Source organism: Ambystoma mexicanum, chromosome 1q (genome assembly GCF_040938575.1).
Source record: "Ambystoma mexicanum isolate Mex_15411 chromosome 1q, UKY_AmexF1_1, whole genome shotgun sequence".
NCBI classification, from domain to species: domain Eukaryota; kingdom Metazoa; phylum Chordata; class Amphibia; order Caudata; family Ambystomatidae; genus Ambystoma; species Ambystoma mexicanum.
The window spans coordinates 494,461,423-494,488,554 of record NC_090922.1 but is presented as its reverse complement, the minus strand read 5'-3'; the positions used below and the strand labels follow the sequence as shown (position 1 = coordinate 494,488,554).

Here is a 27,132-nt window from a genome sequence, read left to right as displayed (position 1 = left end):
GTTACTGGCAGGATCAACTTCACTGTCAAATTGCCAAACCTTTGGAGTTTGAGCCCAATTTATCAGGATTTAGTTTCAAGTTGGCACTTGTTTTCCCAATTACTATTATCACCAGAGATGTTGCTAGGTCTGGAAAAGATCAGGGGCTAAGCTAAAGTAGGGACTGGTGGGACTCGGGGCTAGCTAGCATTTTGGTTGTAGCACTAGAGATTCTATCCTGGGCTACAACCAAGAGACCCGGGGCTATAGCCCCCTTACCCTCCCCCCTAGCAACGCCTCTGATTATCACATTATGATTACACTATTACATCATAACATTGTTATTCGGTTGGAAAATTGTTAAGAAGACAACACTTTTCCATAGGTCTATTTTTTGATGACTGGATGTCCCTGTGTGGAGACTTGGCACCTTGAGATTTGGTTGAACTGCTAATTTTTTCTGGTTGACGTCTCTGACATAACTGTTTAAAGGTAGCTAATGTGCTGATAGAAATACCTTTTAATTGTCTTAATGGTTGACAAGGGGTACCCTATGTGGTGACTTAGAGTCCTGAGTTTCAGACAACTCACATAATGTATGTCTTCAAAACAACATTGTTGTGGGTAGCTAACGTGTTAAGAGGAAAATCCCACTTTTTATACCCCCACAACTGAGTGCTCTATTGTGTCGATGTGGAATCTGGATATTTTTGGAGGAGTTGTTTACCTAAGCTACCTTAACATAAAGAAGGCTGATTTTAACTTTGTGATGTCGAAATGCAATGCAACCACTTCTGTAAGGGGTAATCAGTTTGACAAAAGGAAATATACTAGTTCTATTGACGCCTTTGATTCATTTGAACATTTCATTACAGTGTTTAAGGATGCTTTGGGAACTTGCTGGTTGAAATAGCATGATAAGAAGGAGAGCGGACTGTCTGTTATATCCGACATGTGTGTAGTTACTAATGGTCAGAATGAATCTTCTCTTAGGGACTTCTCTTACTCTTTGAGAAGGTTGAAGGTTTGAAATAGATTCTACCAGATATCAGAAGTGGACTCAAGAACATACTAACTCTTGAATGTGATTCAAGTGTTCTTATTAGAATGTTTGAATAAGGTCTCAGAAGGGGCTGTCTTTTGTCTCCTATGGGCTTTGACCTCCCTATCCTAGGTGTGCCTAAATACCAAGGTATTACTTATAGAGTATTACGGGTATTACTCGTGTTATCTAAAGGTCTGGCTAGCGAATGGTGAGAGCCTCAAGGCCACTGCCTTTACTGGTGTGCAGTCATAATGTCGACATCAATAATGTCGACAGTCAAAATGTCGACAAATTAATGTCGAAAAACAATAATGTCGACAAACAAAAATGTCGACATTATTCGATATTTTTTCGAAATTTAATTTAGTGTATGAATAAATAAATAAATATATATATATATGATGTGTTGAGTATGAGGGGTGGTTGGGGGGGTGTGGGGGGGTGGCAGGGGGGTGTTGGGTGAAGGGGGTTGGGGGGGACCCCCCCCATAGTAAATACAATTTTTATTTATTTAATTATTGAATAAATAAATAAATAAATAAATAAATAATTGGTATGTGTTGAGTATGAGGGGTGAAAGGGTGGTTGGGGGGTGTGGGGGGGTGGCAGGGGGGTGTTGGGTGAGGGGGGGTTGGGGGGGACCCCCCCCATAGTAAATGATCCTTTTTTAGGTTTTTTATTTATTGAATAAATAAATAAATAAATAAATAAATAAATAAATAAATAATTGGTATGTGTTGAGTATGAGGGGTGAAAGGGTGGTTGGGGGGTGTGGGGGGGTGGCAGGGGGGTGTTGGGTGAGGTGTTGATAGTTTTAAGGGTTTATAGTTATAATGTCAAAAAAAAAATGTCGACATTTTTTTTTCGAAAAAATGACTTTTTACATTATAAGTATAGGATGTCGACATTATTATTTTCGACATTCTTTTTTCGACATTTTTGTCTGTCGACATTTTTTTTTCGACATTATGACTATAAACCGCCTTTACTCTCTCAGCCCCTCCTCTCCCAGTCCCTCCTGGGTCAATCTTGGTGGATCCTAACCTGGGGTCCCCAACAAGAATGTTATCAAGAAGTGGGGCCTTCCAATCACCCAGGTGTCACTCAGCCTTTGTCTTTCATGCTTGTGTGTGCCTTGCCTTGATGTTGTTTCTTTCCTTTATATTCGTAATACTTCCCTGACTTCTCTTCCCACTCGCTACCTTCTCTCCCTCTTTATTCACTCTTTCTATCTGTATTAGGTTCCCCTGTCTACTACTACTCTCCCTCTCTCTCTTTCTACTACTCTCAACTCCCACTCTACATAATTCTCCACTCCCCTCTTCACTACCCTCCACACCCTTCTCACCTCCTCTCTCCTCCTCTCTCTACTACTCTCCGATTCTGAGGCTTGTTGGGTAGCTGGAGAAAATAATGGACATAGAAGTCTCCTTTACTGATTCAATAGATGTGCAGCTTTATCTAGTGCACTGCCCATGGATGAGGAATAATGCACTCTCCCACAGAAATGATCCAATTACCCTGGCCCTGAGTGTTGTGAGTGCCCTTAATATCCAGAGATGTATTAGTCGCTGCCTTTGGTAGGGGCTAACAATCCATAAGATTACTAGTTGCTGCAACCCCCTGAGAGCAAAGGATACGCAGGTTGAAAGTTCAATATATACTCTGGGCGATAAGGCCAAATGCCCCATTCTATCAAGTAATATTGCAGGAGGCTCAAACATCTTGAGGTTTGCCAAATGGAGATTGCAACTGCCAGAGCACTTTACAAGTAGAATATCATGGGAGGCACAGTCAATGCATATCAGAATAGGTGGGATAAAATTAAGTGATAATGTACTTTACAAAAAAAACTAAGGAATCTTTGGACATTGGTTGCAAGAGGAACTTCATATAGTTCGATTGTAGAGCACCTAGCAGGGAATGTTTCAGGCGATGAATGTTTATGACATTTTAACAAGCCCCCAGATGATTTCATACTCGTAGACTCAATGGGTGAGTTCCCTTTGCCATGCTATGGGGACCCTGTATTTTCATGGCACTGGGACAGTGTGAGGCACTGATAGGTATGTACTAGATCTCAGATGTTGTTATAAACTGCTGGCAGATCACCAGATTCAAGGATGAGGAAGGGAACCAGCAGGAATGCAGAGGTGAAAGTGGATTCCACAGGAAGATAAGATGCAGGGCCCAGATGAGGCAGCAATAGTAAGATCACAAAGGCAGACAGAAAAACAAAGGAAGAACCCAAGTGGGGTACATAGATCCAGGAATGAGGGCCATAAGGAGAGCATGCAGGACAAGGAGAAGAACCAAGGCAAGCTGGGAAATAAGCAACAGACTGTATACCCAGGGTGAAGGCAAGAGAGGGCAGGACTGAGGAAAACTACATGGCTGGAAGGGAGTATTCAAATGCACTGGCCTCCAGCCTTTCAATGACTTCTATTGGTCAGTGCTCAGGTTCCCATGTCACAGCATGGAAAACATTGCCCTATCCAGGGACACTCAGCCATATGTGCCATGGCTAGTGGGCAGGGGTCTCCTCCGCAGTATGGTCAGACCTTCATCGTGGCACCCGTATCAACCCAACTGCCCAATGGCCCCTCCACGGGCTGTATCCTTGCTGCCGCCTGCCATTGATATACTGCCATGGGAGGAGCCGCCAGTGCTGATACAGGTGTCAGGGATGTCTCGGTGAGTAAGGCAGAATCTTGTGTGGTGCTGGCTTGCACACAGCATGCCTAACCCCCATCAAGTCCCAACAGCCCAACAGGATGAAACAAGTCACAACAAAGCATACATTACTCCTAATATTTATGCCATCCATGTCTTCATCAACTCACTGATGGTCCTGCCTACGAAAGGAAGCTCAGTGGACCTACAACACCCAGGACTCGGTCTGAAAAGGTGGAGGCCATCTGGAACACATTGATCGGTTCCCAAAAAGACATGTGACTGTCTGTGTGTTAGTCAATACAGTCTTTTTGCTTGTTTCTGCTTGTTCCTTTGCCACACCCTGCTTTGCCAGAGGACCATGTCTCCCTTATTCAGACTCCCATGTGCAGCCCAGGTGTATTCAACCAAGGGTGAAAGCAACCAAGGGTAGCTCCCTATGAGGGCCTGTTGGGGCTGGGAAGGGCCTATAGCCAGAACCCCCGCACAACCCAGGAATTCACAAATCTCACCCTTTACCTGAATTGTGCATCCATGCATAGGGATCATTCCACACATTGACTATCCATTCACCGCTAAGTTTTTACTAATGCACAGCATCAACGAAAATTGTTGTTTCTTGTTTGTAATTGTCATTTGGTTACCTAGAGCTCCATTCAAGCTGAACTCAGAATGTACATCTCCTTCTTCCCAGCCAGGCATCCACTCATTCCCTTTCTGTTCACACCCGAAATCTCTACACATGCTCCCAGTGGCTGCGAGGATTAAGTTCAAAACCCTCTGCATTGTACACAAGGCCTTCTGGGGCCTGGGGCCAAAATACCTTCAACTCTCTCTTCCTAGATATCTTCCTTCTCGAGCTCTTCGCTCATCCGCCTCCAACTCCCTCAGGGTCATCCGCTTCTGCAAGCAACGAGTTGGGTGTAGATCTCTCTCCGCGGCAGGGGCCTCCCTCTGGAACAGCCTTCCTGCCTCCCTGAAACTTGAGGAGAACCATCTCCGGTTCCGGAAGCACCTCAAAACGTTCCTCTTTGCTTCTGCTTTCTCTCCTCCTCTCCCCTGCTAAATTCCTGACTGTAATTGCACTGAATCTGCAACTGGGCCACTCTCACCGATCTCGGTCCCTGGCCCAGCCACTCACCCCTTGCACTGTCTCCCTGGCAACCCCTGTACTGCGGGACTGTCTCTGTATCCCTACAGCCCCCCTTCCCAGCACTTGTCTGCACTTACCTTGCACTTGACACCAGCTGGCCCTTATTATTTATTTTGTTATTCTACTACCCCTGTACTGCACTTTCCCCTCTCCCATTCCCCTTGCACTTTTCCCTTCCCTTCTACCCATGCACTTGCGCGATCTGAATGACACCGTGCCTAGTAGGATCGTTGTCTGTCTTCCCTTTGTTCGCCCTCCCTGCCTCGTCACGCCTTGAAACACTTTGTATAGGCGCGTTACAAATACCATATCATATCATATCATATGATACTATACCTTCCCTCTCTCTTATGCTGTACACTTTCGTCATTGTCTTCCTTTGCCTATTTCTTCTACCATCCATCATGCAGCTTGATTTTGCTATATGTTTACTTCTAGTCACGCAACTCAACTTGGAATGTAGAGAACTGTGACAGGTACCTACAGGAACCGCTGAACACCCATAACCCCCATATATATCATATAGCTATATCAATGGCCCCGCCAGATACATGCGGAGTACTTGGACAAGTACATGTAGAACCTATAAACACCCATAATACCCTGTGTATTAAACAGATGAACACCCACATAAATTAAAGAGGACTATCAATGTTCTCACTAGATACATGCATCATACTGGGCCAGGTATATGTGCAAGCCTTTATATACCGAGAATCCCCCTTATGTTAAATAGGTATATCAATGTTCCACTCAGATACATGCAGAGTACCTGGCCAGGTACCTGTAAGAACCCACACACAGCCATAACCCCCCACATATGTATATATTTATGTCATGTATGATTTAATTAGTGATGTCACCAGTGATGTCATAAGTGAAGTAATCACTGATGGCATCTGCAATGTCATCATTGTGGTCCCCTTAACACTCTCTTAACTAAGGTTTTTTCAGTGAATTCCTAAGCTTTTATTGCTGTATATTTTTTAGGTTAAATTTGATCACCTTAACTCTCTCCTAACTAAAGTTTATTCATATATGTAAATATATACAGCCTTTAAACACCCGTAATATCTTTTACATACTAACTTGCTTTTTCGAAGTTCTCAACACAACATTCAGAGTACAGTGGAATGCATTTGTGACAGGCTTTGCACCCACACAATCCTCAATTTCATAAACATGCATGTCAATGTTCCCATCAAAAAATATATGGTACAATGCCAGGGACGTATGTTCATTGTGAGCTCCAATGTACAGTATCAGGTAAATGTAACTATGTGTCCACACCAACAATGCCTATATATAAATGATTGTTTGTCTATTTTACTACTAGATACATGTGCAGTGTAACATTAAATATATATAATACAGCCCTTGCTCTTTGATAATCACACAAAATGATGCATGTACATGTTGTCAACAGAACCAGATATAAGTGATGAACTTTAAATGCCCCTAGATGGGATGAACTAAAAGAATTACGGTGGTGATGGGATGATAATCTGCATTTACACCAAATTCTTCATATGATCACATCAATGTTCATGTTTCATTAAGAACCATGCAAACTACATTCAATTGTTAACATAATTGTCATTGAGCATCATTAAACCCTAATGTTCAATACGTGCATTCCTACTTTTCAAGTTGAAATATGTAAAATGCATAGCTAAGCATGAGCAATTGCTCTTGAAGGTTCTCCAGCAATATACTAGGTAAAGAGTTGCACTTTTAAGCGTGTTAAGTAATGCATTTAATTATAAACATAATAGTCATTCAAGATCCTTAAGCAGTTAAGCATGTCAAGTAAGGCAAAATAAAGCACATTTCCCAAATGTGTAACTTATATTTAGTAAATTGCAAGTGCTTCATTGTATGACTTTTTTCAGCAATTAAATAGTTAAACAAACTTGTGATTGTCAGCCGTTGGTACAGCTTCTGCTACATTGACTTTTATCCAGCAATGAAATAGTTATATAAACTAATGATTGTCAGAAGCTGGCACACATTTCACTTCATTATATGACTTTTTTTCCCAGCAATAACAGCTGGAAATAGTTAAAGACATTGGGCCTCATTATAACCCAGGCGGGATGGGGTTAACGGCACCGGTAAAGGTGCCGGCGCCACCAACCCCGTCCTGCTGACAGACGTGCAGTGCGGGTCCCGCAAGGGGAGAAGGGAGCAAACAACGGGCTGCTCGTAATCGGCCCGTTGTTTGCTCCCTCGCCCATTCCCATTCAGCCCTATGGGGGCTGAATGGGAATGGGGAAGGTCCGGGTTCCTGGAGAGAGGAATTACCGGGCCCTCCGAACTCAGAATGGCCCTGTAATTCTTCATTCTGGAACCCGGACCCGGACGCGATTTCTGCCGCCGAGGTCGTAATGAGGCCCATTGTGATTGTCAGAAGCTGGCAGTTTCACTGAATGACTTTTTTTTCCAGGAATTAAATAGTAAAATAAAAGTGTAATTGTCTGAAGCTGGTCCAACTTCTGCTTCACTGTATGACTTTTTTTCCAGCAATGAAATAGTTAAATAAACTTGTGATTGTCAGAAGCTAGCATGCTTCTGCTTCATTGTATTACTTTTTCCAGCAATTAAATAGTTAAATAAACTTGTGACTGTCAAAAGCTGGCACAGCTTTTCCTGCAAAGAAATAGTTAAAGAAATGTGTGATTGTCGAAGCTGTAACGGCTTCTACTTCATTACATGGCTTTTTTCCAGCAATGAAATAGTTGTGACAGGAACAGAAAACAGGAACAATGACAATGAGAAACCAACATCAAGTAAAACCTAAGTACCTATTAAAGTGTACTATATAACACTGCCATCTTTAGGCAGAAAAGTGAAATGCAGACAATCATCCTGTCCTCTCATCATCCCCTGAAGCCTTTTAGAAAATCCTGCTATTTTGGCCTGATTCCGGTTAAGGAAATGTTTTCCCTTTCAATTTTCTATGTCAGGGATGCAGTTTATTTTTATTTACAGAGATGTAGACAGCGCTTTTAACCAAACCGCTTAACAAAAGATACAATTGCAGTACAACAGGAGAAAGTGACAAAAGCAGGATCACAAGCCAATACTGCAACAGTGCTACCTAGTAGGATTTAAGAAACAGATTGAAGGTGCTATATTTTTAAACGTTGTTTGAATTGAGAACGATTATAGTTGGAGCACTTCGGAAGGGGAAGAGCATGTCAGAGAGTAGGAGCGAGCAGTTGAAAGGAACAGAATCGCGAGGCAGCACAGGGAGGACTCAGAACAGAAAGACAAGCTGAGAAGCAGAGCGCAAGTCCCTACAGGGATGATGCAAATAAATCAAGCAGCATTTATGTTAAAGTGGATTAAGCAATGGTCAGACCATGTCATCTTAAGGATGTTTACTATGGAGACAGCAGTATTTAGGGTGAGTATCCAGTCGAGGATACCCTTATGAGTGGGTAGAGGCATTAACAATTTGCGTAAATTGCATTTCTAGCAATGCATGGTGGAGGGCTGTGGCTTTGTTGTTCATTGGTCAGATAGCACAGCGAGTAGAGCGATCGCTTTGACATCCGTGCAGAGCCTGCCCATGCAGGGTTCGAATCCTGGCATAGCCCAACTCAGCCTTTCATCCTTCCGAGTTCAATAAATGAGCACCACACACCGTGGGTAATAAGCAGCGCTCAGATGCCTGAGGATTCGTAGCGCTATATAAAAATACTAATTATTGGGTCGTTGTAACCTAGGTTGAGGTCTCCTAGGAGAATGTATTTAGTTTTAGGTTTGAGTAGATTTGTAATTAGTAGAGGTAGGTCTATGTCAAGATTATTAGAGGTGCTTGGTGCTCTATTTACTTTTAAGAAGTTGATAGTTACCTTAGGATTAATGGCTAGTTTAAGCAGATATTGAGTTTCCCCAATTATGTACCAGTATGTGTACTTAGATTGGAGTTGCTCATTTCAATTCAATCTATGCTCAACATTAGGAGCTATGTATTTGACGGACATACCGATAATCAAACTATTTGGAAGGGAATTGATTAAACCAAACAGTAATGTACTGTCTAGATTCAGTGACAGGATAGTGGCTTTTATAAAGGAAAAGGCAAGGCACAATTCTGGGCAATGAATTTACCCTTATTAAATAAGCAAGTGGTGGACAGGGCCAAAATATGGGGTTACTGTAAAAACATAGAGAGGCTAAAGAGTTATAAGCAACAAGAAGGGGTTGGCCATACCTATAGGGCTGGTTGTCTAAAGCCATACCTGCATGGCAGCATTGGGAGCGCGCGCTAAAGCTGGCCATGAAGCAAAAGAAGAAAACTTTGCCAAGACAAAAGTCATTCTGAAACAATACGCCACCCATCCTGGCATGTCTGACATTGACTAGTTGGTGAAATATCCGGGTCGATTTGTACATCATTGTGACTTCCTTGACAACATGTCCTCTTGGGGTAGGTGCCTGGTGGGATCTCAGACAGAACTCATTATAGCAATGGTGACGTTCTGCGAGGAAATAATGGCACTGATTTCGAATACAATCAAGAACATATTCATTTGGGACATGGATTTAGTTGAGCTGGTATGCTGTTATGATCAATTCATCTTAGTGAGCGAAAATAAGGAAGTAGTACTGTGGTGTGAAAAGTTACTTTGTAGCTGTAACATGCCAAGTAAAGATTTTAATAACAGTGTCCCGGGGCACTGGCCTTTCAAAACCTTACACACACAGATTTTTGGGGTATTTTTGGAAGTGGTGGTCATTTTGAAGTCGACTTGTGCATTTTCAGAGTGCATCTGGAAATCACAGGAGGGAGACTTCAGGATTTCCTGCCAGGGTTTCACGTGTGATCATGCACTAGGAAGAAAGGTGATCGGAGAATACAAAGAGTAGAATAACAATAATTTAAAACGGGTAACATACATTTGAGAAATTGGAAGGAAAATAATGTGTACCAAGTATGCTCTAGTGCAGTGGTAGCTGGGCAGCCTTTCACAGCAAGCCAGCACATATCCTGGCTTAACGTGTCAACTCCAGCAACACATCGGAATGCTTGCAATACAATAGATGCATTGCGGGAATGCTGATTGGAAGTGCAAATGACAAAGATACTCACTCATTGATTACTGTTTATGTCATTCCACCAAATTAATAATGGACTGATGTTTTGCTAGATCCCGTCCAAGCCCCAAACATCATGTGGCACAGGCAATAGTGAGGAGGAGGGTAGCAGTCAGAGTGGTGCTGTTATAGCTCCAGGGATGGCAATGCGCCACTGTTATGGTAATAACGTTTGGTCCAGCAACATCTTGATAAGAGACAGATACTCTTTAGAACAGAAACTTCAAGTGAGATGCCATGAAGTGCAAAAGTGTGAGTGGACGCTGCAATGGGGCTGTGTGAGAGATGTGGCATTATTGGCAAAAGTGCATTCTGTGAAAAGTGGCAAGCAGATCCTAGAAAGGCACAGCAGAGCACATTGCAAGTCTGGTCGCTGTGGACATGCGTCATCGTTGGGATGGCAACAGATGTGAGGTCATGAGGATGGAGTGTCGGAAATGGCAGCTCAGCACTAAAGAGAAAAGGATGAACCAGAGTGTTAACAAGATATTACTTGCAGTATGTTTTGTTTGGGTGCCACCCCACATGTGATCATGGATGCACATTGTATGCCCTGTTAACAGGTATTAGGGTAGAAAAAGAGAACACTGTAAGATGTGACATCAGAGAATTTCTATCTGGAATCAACATCTTGTTGGTGGTGGAAATTCCCAAATCTTGGTCATTTATAGACATTATAATCCCTGCGCTGCATGTTTTGCATCCCTATGCGGCTTGCTTTGCGTCATTTTCCAAGGTGTGTAAAGTCATATGTACTGTTTGTATATGTGTGTGTGACTTAATCTTGATTCATAGTGGGTTGCACTCTACCCCTGTGTCTTATCTCACTCTGTGTAAGTAGAGATCTTCTCTCTTTTTCAGTCCCACCCAAAGACGACACTGAGAATGGCCTAAAGTGCCTTTTCTGCTACACAGAAGGTGAAAGCTGTGTGCCCAACGAGCCTGTTAACTGCACAGGGGAGATGACTCATTGTAGCTACGTACAAGCAACAGTGCGACTTGCTGCCGGTGGGTGCAATGTCCAATAGTTTCTGATGGCAAATACATGTGTCTCTATCATAGCAGAATGTTTTGATTAACAAGCAACGGGTTTGGAAGGGTAAGTCGGATTGACCTTATCTGTGTTTATGCAGCTGGTACCATATCTTGCACACAATAGCCAAACATACTGTAGAAATGAAAAAAAGGGGGGGGTGGCGAGGCACGCACTCCAGTTCCCAGTCAAATTAAACCTGATGCAAAAGTAACTGGGTTATATCCCCCCAAAAAATTTAACAATTATTAACAGGGTTGAATCCCCAAAAATGTTCAACAAATATTAACAGGGTTGGATCCCATCTGTTGTTCAGTTGCTCTGTTTTTCTTCTCCTCCTAGAGTTTTCTTGTCACAATCATCATGGAGGCTGTGCTGATATTCATGTGATTCCAATTAGCAGCTCTTTTAGTCTCTGGGGATTCTGGTAGCTGTAGTGTTAATATGTTACCAAATCAGGTGACCAGGAGCCAACACCCCTCCTAGTGCACAAGTCTTGCCCAAATTTGGGGAATGGGAGAAAAGCATCAGTGTGGTTCTCTAAAGTGGGGCACAGGAACCACTGTGCTGCTGCCTCTGCAGCCTGGGACTCCAACATAGTAAGAAAAAAAGGGGGGGGGGAGGCACGCACTCCAGTTCCCCGTCAAATTGAACCTGATGCAAAAGTAACTGGGTTAGATCCCAAAAAACAATTTAACAAGTATTAACAGGGTTGAATCCCAAAACTATTTCAACAAGTATTAACAGGGTTGGATCCCACCTGCGGTTCAGTTGCTCTGTTTTTCTTCTCCTCCTAGAGCTTTCTTGTCACAAACAATCATCATGTAGGCTGTGCTGATATTCAGGTGATTCCAATTAGCAGCTCTTTTAGTCTCTGGGGATTCTGGTAGCTGTAGTGTTAACATGTTACCAAATCAGGTGACCAGGAGCAAACACCCCTCCTAGTGCACAAGTGTTGCCCAAATTTGGGGGAGGGGAGAAAACCATCAATATGGTTCTCTAAAGTGGGGCAAAGTAACCTCGGTGCTGCTGCCTCTGGAGCCTGGGACTCCAACATAGTAACTTACCTGATTTGGTAACATGTTAACACTACAGCTACCGGAATCCTTAGAGACTGAAAGAGCAACTAATTGGTAACACCTGAATATAAGCACAACCTCCCTGATGATTGTTTGTGACAAGAACGTGCTAGGAGGAGAAGAAAAACAGAGCAACTGAACAGCAGATGGGATCCAACCCTGTTAATACTTGTTAATTTGTTTTTGGGATCTAACCCAGTTACTTTTTGCATCAAGTATATTTTGACTGGGAACCTGAGTGCACGCCTCGCCATCCCCCTTTTTTTCTGACTGTTGAAATGTCCTGCAATTCTATGCAACAGACAGTGCTTTAAATGGAAAAAAGAAGTGTAGGTATTCACCAAGCTACGAAGCTGGCCATTCCGGCAGAGCTTTCAGGGACGGCTCTTTTGGCGCGGCATCTAGGACACAGTGGCATAACACAAAATATGAGGGCCCCCCTGCGAACCATGTTGAGGCCCCCCCTAAAACAAATCACGGGTCATGCCACACTCTGGGCGTGCTTAGATTACACCGCTTGCACAATACGCACAAACGTGCTGCTTAAGGCGTATGCTGCACACTGTACTAGGAGAAAGATATAAATGGGCCTCATTACGGGTCTGGCCGTAACCCTGCTGATGATACCGGCAGGTTGCCACCAGACCTGAAAAAAATACTGCTGCCTGACTCCCCAGTAACACCGGGGTATTACAAGCTTGGCGGCCTGGAAGTCAGGTGCTGTTAATTCTGCAAATCCCCATTCCTATAGAATCACATAGGACTCTATGGGAATGGGGAACACGGAAGCACCAGCACTGTTAATAGCCTCCATTACGGTCTGCTTACTGTGGCCGGTGGCACAGCAACTCTGGCAGGCAGACTCGTAGTAGTGCTGGTCAGGTATAAATGGTGCCGGTAAGCTTACCAGCACCGTTGTTACCGGACCGGCACACTTGTAATGAGGTCCAATATGTGTTTTACTGCAATATACAGCACACTTGCTGAGAAAAATTGGCTAAAAAGCAAGAGTGTTTGCAATTGTTTTGTAGGGTAACACCAATTCAATACAAGCATGTCACCAACAATGCACAGGAACATTAATGCTTTTCTATTAAAAATGTCATGCCATATTAAAAACGGTGGACAGTCAAAGGGTCGAATACATTGGGCCTCATTACACAGAAGGCGGCAAGGGTTAACGGTCACCGGTAATGCTACCGGTGACCGTTAACCCTTACCGTCTTACTACGAGGTCCCTTTGCGGGACCCGACCTTAACGGCTGGTGTAGACCAGCCGTTAAAGTAGGGACCCACAAAGGGACCTTGGTGCTAATTACGGTACCGCAATTTGCGGTACTGTATTTAGCGCCTTCCCCATTGCCATTATGCCCTATGGGGCAAAAATGGGAATGGGGAAGGGCCATGGCGGCATGGGGAATTACCGCCCTGCCAACCTTGGAATGGGGTGGTAATTCCCCATTCCGCCTTGGCGGAATCGGTAAATTACCGGCATGAACCATGGTGCTAAAAGCACCATGGTTTAGCACCTACCGTGTAATGAGGCGCATTGTTTCGAACTGCAATAGTTTCAATCAAAAGGACCGAATGCCTTTTTTTTAAATGTATTATTTTTTTTGCCTTCATATATGAAAAAATACTCGTTTTTCCCCAAAAAAAGTGCATTCAAATTTCTTTTCCAGTCCTTTTGATTCGAAACTATTGCATTCAATCCTTTTGTATTTGAACCATTCACTATAAACCATTAAAAACATGCCCCACTGGCTGCACAATGTAGACACGTAATTACATCTAATTCTCCTGTTCCCTCCCTGGCCCTCTGTATGGCTCTGGCTAAAACGCAGGACATCCTGTCCTCTATCGCCTCTTCCTCTCCCTCTTCCTCTCTCTGCCCCCATTTGGCCATCTCTACCTCTCCTCCTTTCTCCTCTTCCTCTCTGACAACACCTGACAAGGTTTCAAGACAAGTCCGATCTATGAAAGTGTTGTCCAAACAGGTACTCCCCTGCTCCTCCAGAACCATCAAGGATCATATTGATACAATTGCTCCAGCCTTGGCCAATTTCTGTAATAATTCTTTTGCTACTGTAACGTTCCTCTCTCCCATTAAGCACTCCCTTGTGCACCCACTCCTCAAGAAGCCATCTGCTGATGCTACCTGCCGGGCAAACTATTGCCCAATCTCCATCAGCCCTTTCCTGGGCAAACTCTTGGAAATGCTGGCCATCTCCCAGCTTACTCTCCACACTGAATCTGTTGGTTGTCTCCATGACCATCAGTCTGGCTTAAAAGCTGCCAGAGGCACAGAAACTGCTCTCCTGAACACCTGTGAAGATTTGCTCTCTAACCTTGATTCCAGCATTCCTTCTGTCCTAATCCTTCTCGATCTTTCCTCTACTTTCGACACAGTCAACCACGCCATACTGATCAATTGACTAGGTGAGAACCTGGGCATCATGGATCAGGAACTGGTGTGGCTGACCTCCTTCCTCTTGGACTGCCCCTCCCAGGTCCAGCTTGGTCCCTTTCTCTCTGCCACCTCTCTCTCTACCTGTGGCATTCCCCAGGGCTCTATCCTCTCAACCTGGTTTTTCAACCTCTACTTGGCCCCTTTAGCCATCTGATCTCTACCTTCTCCTCTAACTTTCAGTGTTATGCGGATGACACTCAGCTTTCCTTCAGGCTCCTCTCTTCCCTCTCTCATTCCTGACTGTCTGTCCGCGATTCAGGTTCAGGATTGGTGCGCCTCCAACAATCTCTGCCTTAATGCCAGTAAGACAGAGATCCTTCTTACTGGGACCCCTGCCTGTGCGCTTTCCCTCTATCAATCTGTCCACCCACCTTGGGCCCTCTTTATTTGCCTTCCTGCAAGGCAAACAACCTTGGTGTCATCTTCAACTCCACTCTCTCTTTCTCTCCTCACATCTTGACTGTCACCAAGAAGTCCCACAACCAGCGGCTCCTCCTCAAAGGGCCTTTTCCCTTTCTCACTTTCCCCCAGAAGCTCACTGTCTCCAGAGCACTGTTTCTCTATAGGCTGGACTACTGCAACATACTCTTTCTCAATCTGCCTTCATCTAATCTTTGCCCTCTGCAAATAATCCAGAACAGGACTGCAAGACTTATCCTTGGCCTTCAAGCCCAGGGATCGTATCTCTCCGGCCCTGAAATCTCTCCACTGGCTCCCAGTGCTGAAAGTATCAAGTTCAAGACTCTTTGCATTGTCCACAAGGCTTTCTGGGGTCAGGTTCCACACTAGATCCAACACTCTATTCCAAAATACCTTCCTAATCAAGCCCTTCCCCCAGCTACCTCCAACTGTCTAAGAGTGAGACGCTTCTCCAGGCACAGAGTGGCGGGGTAGATCTCTCATCTGCAGGTGCCTCCCTCTGGAATGGCCTCCCTGCCCCTCTCAAACTTGAGCGGACCACCTGAAGTTCCAGAAGCAGCTCAATATGTTCCTCTTCTCCCCTGCTTTCTCTCTCTCCCTCCCCTGCTGACCTACCTGTCCTTCCTGTCTGTTGTACCAACTGGTTGCTTGGCTATCCTCAGAGTCTCACTGAGCCCATGCTCTTTCTTGATAAGTCACCCTTGCACTGCATCCGGGCCTATCATGCACCTAGGGGCTGTCACTGTAACCCTACAGTCCCTTGTTCTCCTTGAATTACCCAGAGCCGCACTGCACTTACTCAGAGCATTACTGCCCTGTTTTCCCTTCCCTCTTCCTTGGACTTCCCCCCCTGCTTTTCACCTTGAATTTCTTGCAGTTGCTCAATCTGAATGATACAAGACTTAGTAAGATTGCTTGTCTTGTCCTCCTTCTGTCCTGTCTTCCTTCCCTTGTCTTGTCATGCCTAGAAACACTTGTGTACAGGCATGTTATAAATGACTCATATCATATAACTTTATCGCAGATGCCCAGAAAAATATACAATGACGGAGTAATAAATGGCTAGACTGGTAGTACCCAAATGCCATTCTAGCCAGGTACTTACACTTAGCAGGTCTGCTTTATCATAAATGCACAGTAAAATAAAAAAAGTCATACTAAACTAATACCACATATCATGCCTGCTTAGCCTGCACATGGACAACCATTATGATTTAACACACAATCCTAAACTCCACACATCCCCTCTCCCTCCCACCCCCTACCCCAACCTCCAAAATCAACTCCTTGGCCCAGAATTACCTTCACGTCCCTCTTCCTTGTCCCAGAGCTTACATATTAGGCTCCTTGCCTTATAGGTAAGTACTTGGATGAGGAAGAGTGGGTCTTGGAGTAATGACGATTACAGGTATTACCTCCATGCACCTCTACCTCATCCCAGTACTTGTGTATGAGGCAGAGTGTCTCATACACAAGTACTGCCTCATACACAAGTACAGGGACGAGGAAGAATAGGGCTAGGAGTAATGACGCTTACCAATAAGTAATCAAGGCATTAAACACAAATAGTGGCGTGACACCATTGAGTTGACTGGGCTTCAGCACTCCCCCCCCTGAAATTGTGGGCTATGTTGACTCAACCTGGCTGACCTTCAGAGCAGTTGCTGGACAGAACAGGACACAGATGTTAAACGGCACCTGGGTTTCGCTGTTAACAAGGGCCCAGCAATTACTAACATAACGTTTTTCACTGTTAGTACCTGCATTCAAACACCACGTTTTTTAGGCAATTTAAATCGTGATTTGGGTTTAGTGCTTGCATGCCAGGGGAGTGATTGGAAAGGTAGAGGGAACAGGAGACCGTTCATCCTCACAGCAGTACATAAGTGTGTGCTTTCAGACTTAAATAGAGAGTTAACTGCTTGTAACATTGAAGTTGCACTAGAATAGTCTCATTCAAATGCATAAAGAAGTTTGATGTGCCCACACAAATAAGTTTGTTTCTCCCCACCACCCGTGAAGTTAGTGCCTCTCCCAACATTTGAAGGATCAGCCCCCTTGAAATGTAGGTTTTGTTGCGCCCCTGAACACAGGCGCACACACCATTCACAATACACACACACACACACTCAGCCATCAATACATTTAAGTGTGCACTCCTTCACCATACAGGCACACCCAGTGTACACCCTTTCACCGAACAGGCACACCCAAGCACCCACCCATACATTTAAATGTGCACCCTTTCACTATACACTCATAGGCAGCCACCTATACATTGTATTGTGCACCCTTTCACCATGCAGGCACACTCAGGCAGCCAACCTAAGGGTGCACCCGTTCACTGTACATGCATGCACGCATACCCATCCACCCATACATTTGGGTGCACCCTTTCACCAGACACTCACACAGGCAGCCACCTACACAATTACGTGTACACCCTTTTAAAATACACACACACACACACGTCATGGGGTTGACAGTAGCCCTATTACTTCAAAAAGAAATGGTTTCTTTTTGAAGTCACTCTGACTTCATAAAGAAATGATTTCCATTAAGGACCAAAACATAACGGAAATAATTTCTTTATGAAGGCAAAGGGACTTCAAAAATAAACTATTTCTTTGTGAAGTCATAGTCCTTCCCCCACCCCATGAAATAGAGGCCTCCAGCCTGGGGTCTTCCATGTAAAAGGGTGTGGGGAGCCCTCGGACTTCAAAAAGAAAGTTTCTTTTTGTAGACACTCTGCCTTCATAAAAAAAAAATCTTTTACAGAAATTATTTCTTTATGAATGCAGAGTGAATTCAAAAAGAAATATATATATGTAAAAAATATTTTTTCTTTTTTTTTCTCCAAGTGGGGCCCCCTCCCAGGACATGTGCTAGCGGGGCCCCCTGCACTGCAGGGACTGTCGGGCCCCCGTTACGCCAGTGCTTGGACACCGGTCCCTTTTGTTTGCAGGCAATGCCCAGTGAGATTAAAATGTGTGCCGAGGAACACACACTTTGATAAACCAGTGTATCTGGGATCCGGTCACACAAATATCCAGTTTATTTGTATGGATTGTGTGAAGAAAGTTTGAATATCTATATTAAATGAGACTTTATTTTTTGCGTAAAGGCTAGCAGATATCATAGCTGTAAACTAAGCTTTAGAAGGGGAGTTATTTTATTGCTTGTTTTCACTGACTAATAAGAAATTTGGTAGGTAACTGCAGCTGTAGGCACTGCTAGTAACATAAACAATTTCCCAGGCTTTCCAAATCAATCCGTGCTCCATCAAAGGACACCAATGGTAACAGGTGAAGCCCACTTAGCGAAAGAGTGTTCCCGCCTAGTGTGCTGAGAGCAGAGTAGATGCATGTCGGTCTCTCCTTTTGTTCTGCCCGGTGGGCCCTGAATGAGACATTGTGGGCACTGCGGGTGCTGGAGAGAGGAGGAGGCAGAGGGCACTGCTTTCCCCAGCAAAGGCTGCAAAAGTTAGTCCTTTAAGATGTGATAAAGTGAAATCAAAAGCTTTCATTTTCACTTCGCAACATAGTTGAGTACCAGTACTCTCTTTCAGGCATTGAGAAGTGCAAGTACTGAAGTGCACAACAATAAGACGTGTATGTACTCAGGGCCTGGTAGGACCAACCTATTTAAAGCACCGGCAACAGGCCGAAGAGTACGCTTAATCTGAGCATGTTACTCAGGATAGATGCTCAATAGATAATCTGTGTAAAATGCTTATCATGTAATGCGTTTAATGCAGTTGTCACTGAAAACAGTCTGTTTATGAAAATGAAGTACCCTGGGTGTCAGGTCACAAGGTAGATTTATCCTGTTCAAAATCACTCAGAGTGTGTTAAACATTTATCAGTGTTTGGTGATGATTCTTAAACATATAAAAGATATCCCATTTAATTTTACACAGTGAGAGATGATACCACGTCCACCAGATGAGTGTTTTGGTGTGTAAACAAATTTACCATACCACCCCTCTTCCTTCAACTAGTCCTTACATGATGAGTTGATTCCCTCAGCCCATAGAGTGAGGACCCCTTTTCCTGGTTGCCTCAAAATGGCATACCTCTATTTACTGATCCTGTTTTGTCTATCTCACATATGGCAGGGTTTCAATACAGAGTCAGGATAATCATATTGCAAACTATCTGCCCATGCTGGTTTTTGGGGAAGGGCGTTGGGAGTTGCAATGAGTACAGTTTGCCATCTTGAGGTCAGGCAGATTCCAGGACCAATGCTCCCTGGGTGCTTGGTGTGAAAGATTTCCACATGCAAGAGAACACCTCAAATACATGTTTGCCTCTGTGATTGGATTCTGTATTCAAGTGAAATCTGTCAATTTCATAAAATGCTTAATGCCTTAAAAAGTGGTGCTAGGGTGTGAGCCTTGATTATTGACATCTTTCTATATACGAACATGTGAATGGGGGATAGCACAGTGGCAACACGCTGGTCTTGGAAGCAAGAGCAACATAGGTTCAAATCCCGGATCCTCGCATAGAAACTGAACTCGTGTACGGTGTTAGGTGTGTTGTAAAAAAACAAATAAACTTCAATGTGTACTTTCTGCTATGCACAGTCTACTGACACCCCATCAACTGCTAGGCATATTGGCCACCTTTCAAATAGTGTTGGTTTTACTAGAAAAAGTGAATTTTGAATAGGAGCTTCCATTTCCATGCCATTGGGCCTCATTGTGAGTATGGAGGCAGCCATGCCCTTAATAAGGGCATGGCTGCCTCCATACCGGGTTCCAGTACGGGTTCTGTGAATAAGGAATTACCGGGTCATTCCGACCTTGGAGGACCTGGTAATTCCTCATTCACAAAACCAATTCCCATTTGAGCCCCCATAGGGCTCAATAGGAATGGGGATGGAGCTAATAACGGCACGTTATTAGCTCCTTGGTCCCCTTGCGGGACCCGCAAAGGACGTCTGGTCTGACCAGACGTTCTGTGCGAGTCCCGCTAGGGGACCTCGTAATAAGACATCCTGTAATGAATGGTGCGGTCCCGCACCGGCACCCTTCATTACGGGAGCGCCATGGCCGTAATGAGGCCCATTGTCACTTGGCATCCCTGATGCTATTAGCACCAACAATATTAGTCAGAGAGAAAATGATCTTAATTCACAGGACTGGTATGTCAAGGACTGTGCGTAAATTGTACAGGGTTAATTTTAAAAGTTCAGCCCCCTGGTAAAACTATATCATCTTTTTGGTAAGTCGTTATATCTCCTGGCAGTGGCCTAGCAGCATCTTTGCTGGATGCCGGGCAGGCATTGCGATAAAGCAACGTATGTTCAAAGGATTATGATGTGTTATGCAAAGAGGTAGAGTTATGAACAGGTTTACATGTATCTGTGTAAGTGCAACAACCTGCCACTCTGTAATTGAAGCTGAGCTAGTGTGCTAATGAGTCATACCGCTGCTCTTCTCACAAAGTCAAAAACATCTCATTCATATGTGAGGATTGGGGAATTCAAATAACAGGTTGAAGCCATAACAAGACGTGGGGCCTTGAAAGGACAGGGCGATTAGGCAAGTGAAGGCATTTACAATCAGAATTTCTTCATTGTATGCAGGCAGGATAAGGACAAAGCTAAGTAAGTATGGGAACTTTTCTAGAATGAAACATCGTTTCCACCATTTTCGAAATTCCCAACTTGCCTAGTTTCTCCCCGTTATGACTCTTCTATAAAGCTTTTATAAGCCAGGTACTTCAGGTGTAATTGTAGAACAAGGGGGGCAAACCAATTGAAGAGTTCTAAACTTGAATTGTAGCAGGAGGCTTGGAAAGCAACAATTACCTGCTTTAATCCACCTTTAAATAGAAAATAAAGCCCCCACTCTGTTACCTGTTGGAGTTGTTCACAGTTCAAAGTCCCCATCCATAGGGTTTAAAGCAGATGGCCAGAGGCGGGTGTGAGAAGCTTTCCTTTACATCACTGGGGAACAGAATAAACACCTGCTGGAAACGCTTGAAGCTTGTCTGTGGCTGAAGATCAAGAGGCCAGGAAACCTAGTTACCCAGTCAGAATGATTGTACCTGGAGGTGCTAAATTTCACTGCAGTCTGAGGGTGAAGTATACGAACAGAGCTAGAGCACGTCTGGCTGAGACCCCAAACACACATACGTCTGGAGTCATTACCTATGGTATCTACTGTCGCTAAATTGGACACAAAAGACTTTGAGCCAGTTTGGAGCTATCAAGCTACCACCAAGCCTCCACCAACAGAGTGCATGTTCATTCAACAACCCACTGAGTAGCCCCCAGGCAAACTGAATGATCGAATTGAGTCAAGTTAAATGCTTTGTAGATACAGACACTAGGATGAGCCTGTAGAACCTCCTTGACATCTTCATTTTGCTGGACCGATCCTTTGGCCTCCCCGGCATCAAGCTGCCAATCGAACCGCAGCTCAAACCCATATAATGCACTTACAAGAGCTTCTCGATGCAGTTGGCTAGTTGTCCTTTCTCAGCCTCCTATGCTTCCTGGAAACCCTGGCATGACTGTGGGTCATGAAGACTAGGTAAGTCCCCTTACAGCCTCTGTCAGACCACACCCTCTGCCCAATAGTGGGTGGGTTCCAGAGTACATGTTTTCCATTTCGAGCCCTACTGATTCATTGTGCAAGTTGCTCTCTTATTTCCCCCACAGAAAATGCCTCTCTCCCATTTGGTGTCCATGAAAGTGCGCTGGTACATGCACAGTCGAGAGAGATTTGGTCTTTGAAGTTTCCATCACTTCGAGTCATGTGGAGTGTAGCTGATTCTTGGGCTAAACATCCACGTGGTGTGATACAGCCTTCCAGAGGGACTGTGAGTATATACACAGCTTCTACCTCTTCAGGCAGGGGTCAAGTCCTAAAGCAAAAAGTGAGGGAACCCATCACAGACAGGCCTAACAGAACCGCTTAAACCAATATGGTCACCATTTACAAATAAATGAGGACCCGTGCAGGAGGATCCAGCTTCCTCTTCATCGATGCGACTCAATGGAATTCTCTTCACCTAACATAAGAATCACACACAGCCTTTAGCAGCCTTTAGGAAAGCCATCAAAACATTGTTGTTCATATAAAGGGGCATCTAAGATTGTTGTCTCCTCCCCTCCTCTGTTATCACTTCGCCCTTGCACTGTAACATCGTTGCTATGCCACAAGTTTGGATTTTGTAACGTTATTTGCCATGTACCTGTTTCAAGGTATTATGCCCAGGTTGTGCTCTCTGTAACCCACGAGCAAACCCTCGTACCCTGTAACTAAGACACCTTCTTGCAACAGCGCCTCGATACCCTTGGGCTGTAGTGCGCTTTACAAATACAAAAATACAAAAATAAAAAGCCCCCAGTTACTGATCTCGACCAAAGCCATTTTAGTGGTTATTTTTATTCTGTTTCTCTTTGTCCTTCCAGCGTTCAGCTATTTTTATATCACCCTTGTTGTTCAAATTCGTATTAGCCCTCCTTCCTAGAAGTTTATGTTCAGTGTTATAAAGTCTGTTAGAGGTAATTCACACTGGCACTCACACACATACCTGCTGTGGAGTCTCAGGTTGATCCAGGAAAGCTTTATTGTACATTTTGTACAGTATATACAGTATCCTGTTACTCTTGCTGTATATATAGTGATATGGAAGAAAGGACAGCGAATGGAATTGGACTCTATATACATAGGAGAAAACCCACCGGCCATCCTACCATCCCAGCTCGGGCCCCCAACTGACACTCTCAGAACATTCACTCACAGATCCACCCAACATTCTCCTGAGCTGCATTCATGCATCAACATTCTGACAGCAAGCACTCCAGGCCAGTGACATCATATAACAAAACTACATTACAACATCTCCCTTTCATACCCTGACACAAACCACACTTCATCAAAACCTCTTCCTTTCATACCCAGACACAAACCACCACATCTCCCTTTCACACATCAAAAGCCTTCCAACACAACAACATCCTTCCGTCCAGACTCGCCACATCCAGACACAAAGCCTGCCACACTCTGGAACAAACCAAACCATCAGGGGAATATCAATCAACCATACAGGTGGGGAAAAAAGACGGGGGTGTCCACAGATTGCCTCACAACGGACCCGGATGCAACATAAACCGTGAAGCGCAGCCAAACGGAAACTTGAGCCTGAGGAGTCCAAACACACCAACATAAGGGAGAAGGGTGTTGCCACAACTAGGGCAACATTTACAAGAGGGATACATCGATCACACTCTTTCCACTCTCACAGCCAGAACTCATTCAACACAATCAGCTCCCACTTATCACCCTGGAACACATCCCACAGAACAAGCGAGCATTCATACCCACCGGCCCACGTACATCCTTAAACCTGTATGCACAAACATGCGTCAAGTAAACCACACACTACCAGACCCACGCACATGAAACAACATTGAACATCTAATGTGCTCCTGGTAGCACTGAAAACCTTAAAATGAACCAAAAACTTAACTTAGAGAACATAACTAACAATGGTACAACTTGCCGGCATAAACTTCATGTGCACATTTTTACATTTTTTATCTATCTGCTAGCCATTAAACTCTATCTCAGCTGAATGTATCTTTTTTTTAGCAATCACTTTAAGTCATATTCACTTTAAACATCAACCTTTTACATTAGTGCCTTTTTCCTTGACCTCAATTGTCCATGCACTTTTCCCATTTGGTCCCTATACTATGACCTTAATTTCCATGCCATTTATTTATTATCATATTGGCTTATACGTACTTCAGAAACTGTAACTTCTTCTTTTTTTAATTTTTGGCACTTTTACCATGTGTACCTGAAGTATGAGCGTACCTATTCACTTTCTTTGTTTTACCTGCACCTCCTATTAGAGCGTACTTCTTCACTTATCAACTATGACAATGTATAAACCCTCACTACAAACATAAACTTTGGTACACGAGTTATGTTTGGATGAAATACATTTTTCCAATGTTGGGGCCACAACACATCACACCACTGCCACAAGAGAACGGCCCAACATAACCATACGGTTACTCTCAGTTATGTATAACATTCTCTATAAAATTCATTGACATTAATACTATTCTCCATATGATCCATTGTCATTAATACCTCTATGTTATGTAATCTTCACTCATATCCTAATCTCAAAATGTCAGCTTAACTTGCATTAAAATGCATTGAAACCCTTTAAATTATTTTAGTTTCATCTCTAAACATTTGCATTATTTACCAAACATTTGCATCATTCCACATTTCCTGCAATATCTTGGATGCAATTTCCGAAATTCACTTAAGAAAAAAATGTCCTTTAAAATACCAAAAATGCTGCAATATTTCTCATTGTTGCAACAATCTAACATTTGCTGGCTTGATCAGGGCCACGGACCATACATATGCTGAAACCCCAAAATCAGCAACACCTACATAAAAAATTATCGTTTAGCAACATCATAGTGCATTATTGCGTTAAATAAATAAACCCATCCATTTTCCATTTATCCTGCAGTGCACTACATAATTTCCCTCTTCATTCTATAATGTTCATTTGACTTGTAATAAATATAAAAGCAGAAAAAAACAATATATCCGCCTGCACATTTTAAGATTGTGTGTAAAACCTTCCTGAGACCTAAGCTTCTGAGTCACGTTGTGCTGGCATAACATCTTCTGTTGTTCAGTTACATAAACAAAAAGGACCATTCATACTTGGCCCTATCGCTGCCACAAGAAACATTCCGCATGCAGTGTCTTTTACCGTACTAAAAGAAACCACTCCTGTTGCAGTTCCGTGGGAAAAAAATGTAAATAATCTTCCAAATGAAGTTCCCTCCGCCGCGTAATGGAAGAACGAAGCATATTTCCGGTGCAACAAATGCACCAAGTTCATTTCCTCATCACGTCACACGGCACGTTTCAGGGCGCGTCATTCAAATAGTAGATCTCTTCGCCAGCAGAAGGCAACAGAAAAGATGGCAGCGCTGTACCCACTCCTGAAGAGCAAATCCATGCCCCTCCGGACAAAGATCAACGTCTACAAGGCGATCATCAGACCAACCCTGACGTATGCCTCCCTAGCATGGATGACCTGCCATGAGCGACACCGGAAGAGTCTTCAGATAGTCCAGAACAAGGCCCTGCGGATATCGTCTGGAGCTCCACTCTTCACAGGGATAGCAGACCTTCACAGAGACCTGGGCATCGAGATGTTGGACGAACATCTAGCGAAGCTGAGTAAGAACTTCTGCCAAGGACTGGATCAGAACTCGAACCCTCTGATCAGAATACTCACTGCCACCACTGCAAACCCCTTCGACCGCTACCCGCGGCCCATCACTGCAAAGACCCTGTGAAAGCAGCCCTACTGTGACAAGACCACACAGACCAAGAAGAATACAAACCCACGACTACATACTCAACCAGAGAAGATGGAGTAATGAGCCTCAAGCCTCGGTATCCAAAAATCACTGCTGATGGATAACAATCTATCAGCAAGAAGAAGAAGAAGCGCCGCTTGCACGAGAAAGCCATTCCATTCTCGGGCTTTCATCAGCAGCATTCTTTCGTTCTCCAACACCAACCGAACGTTCACACACGTCATCATTTGTTTGCCAGCAGCAGGGAGGTAGGGTCGGATTGAGCCTCCCATATCAACTGTCATTTATACTCATGCTGCAGCCTATGAATGCGGCAAGCAGGACCACGATTCATCCCGTTTGAAAAATTACAGGTAACGGAACACAATAATGAATTTTCTGTAAATGATAACGAGAAAAGTCCCAATGTCACAATTCACTGATTTATTTTGTATTACTTATGAAAACACCAGAGTCAACACACAATTACTATCAATGGCGCACTAGCCATCATTTCAGTTTTGTTTCCCCATGTTTCTTGACAGCTACATGGAGCACTGGCGCCACCTGCTGGACTTTAGTAGGCGCTAATAAGTCATTTATTGCATCTAAAAATGGTGCCATTCTATTAATATACGCCGATCCTTCTCTGCTCCTTACTGTTCTTATTTCTTTCTTTCTTTTTTTTTACCTGAACTTGCTATATTCACAATCCCATAACCAGACATTAAGTTATTCATCGGGATATTGGATTCTTGGTCATAACTGTGAGATTGAATGAGGGCCTCTCTCCCAGAGAATTCTTTTATCTCATTACTCATTTTGCTGGGTAGAATGGTTTTATTATGGACTTTGGAGAACGGTGGGTTTCTCTTTAATGGCTGTTCCCCACCCCCCACACAGCTCTCCTTACTGTCTTTGAAGTTGCTGAAGCTTCTCCTTCTGTGTCTCTGTCTTTGTTATTTCTTTATTTCTTCACTCACAGGCTTCTTTGAGCCTCATCACCAATTGTTATAAAGTCTGGAGGTGGTCATTCATTCTGGCACTCACACACAGACCTGCTGTGGAGTCATATGTTGATCCGGGAAGCTTTATTGTACAGATTTACATATTCATGCATCAACATTCTGACAGAAAGCACTCCAGGCCAATGACTTCACATAACAAGACTACGTTACAACATGATGGATGCCGCTCTTCTGGACCTTTTCCTTTCCACTTCGTGCCTTCCAGTTTCAGCTTACTTACTCCTTTACTCCTGTTCAGTATGTTTCTTACTACTTTACTCCTTTTCTGTACCCTGTTTTATTTATGAAATTCCTCTGAACCCAGTTGTGGTACACATTTGGGTACAGTGCTTAGATGCCTTTGCTCACCCTTGTACATTTTCGGGACAGAATAGCATTGTGTCATACTGGTCCTAAGGAGGTGAGCAAGCAGCAATATCATGCCCTGGTTACAAAATATTAATTTCACTTGATTATATATTTGGGTTAGCCATGCTGGGATCAAACCACCAGTAAGACCATCAAGTTGTAGAGAAGGGGTTGGCTATCATGGAGCCAAGCTGACCGCAATGCTTTGAGATCTAGTAGCCCACAGCTGCAATGCATACATAGATGCAGTAAACCAGAATCTAAATGTTTCCTCAGTATTGGGTCCCTATTTCAGAGTTAAGGTATCTAAAGTTATGATGGGGAAATACTGAGTAAAATCTAAAAATGTCTCTCCTGGGTAGAAGGGAAACTATACACCTTCCTCTGATGAGACAGCCAGGAAGAGAGGATACCCTACACCCACCTCAATACA

At 43.8% G+C, this 27,132-nt stretch overlaps 1 protein-coding gene across 1 annotated transcript in view; it reads left to right on the top strand.

The window, feature by feature from the left end:
• LOC138529468 (uncharacterized) overlaps positions 1-27,132 on the top strand; it is a 522,169-nt gene that overhangs the window by 444,063 nt on the left and 50,974 nt on the right. Inside the window, exon 4 of the mRNA XM_069640826.1 lies at positions 10,818-10,964. Within this exon, the coding sequence (XP_069496927.1) occupies positions 10,818-10,964 (147 nt within the window). The remainder of the gene's footprint in view (positions 1-10,817; positions 10,965-27,132) is intronic.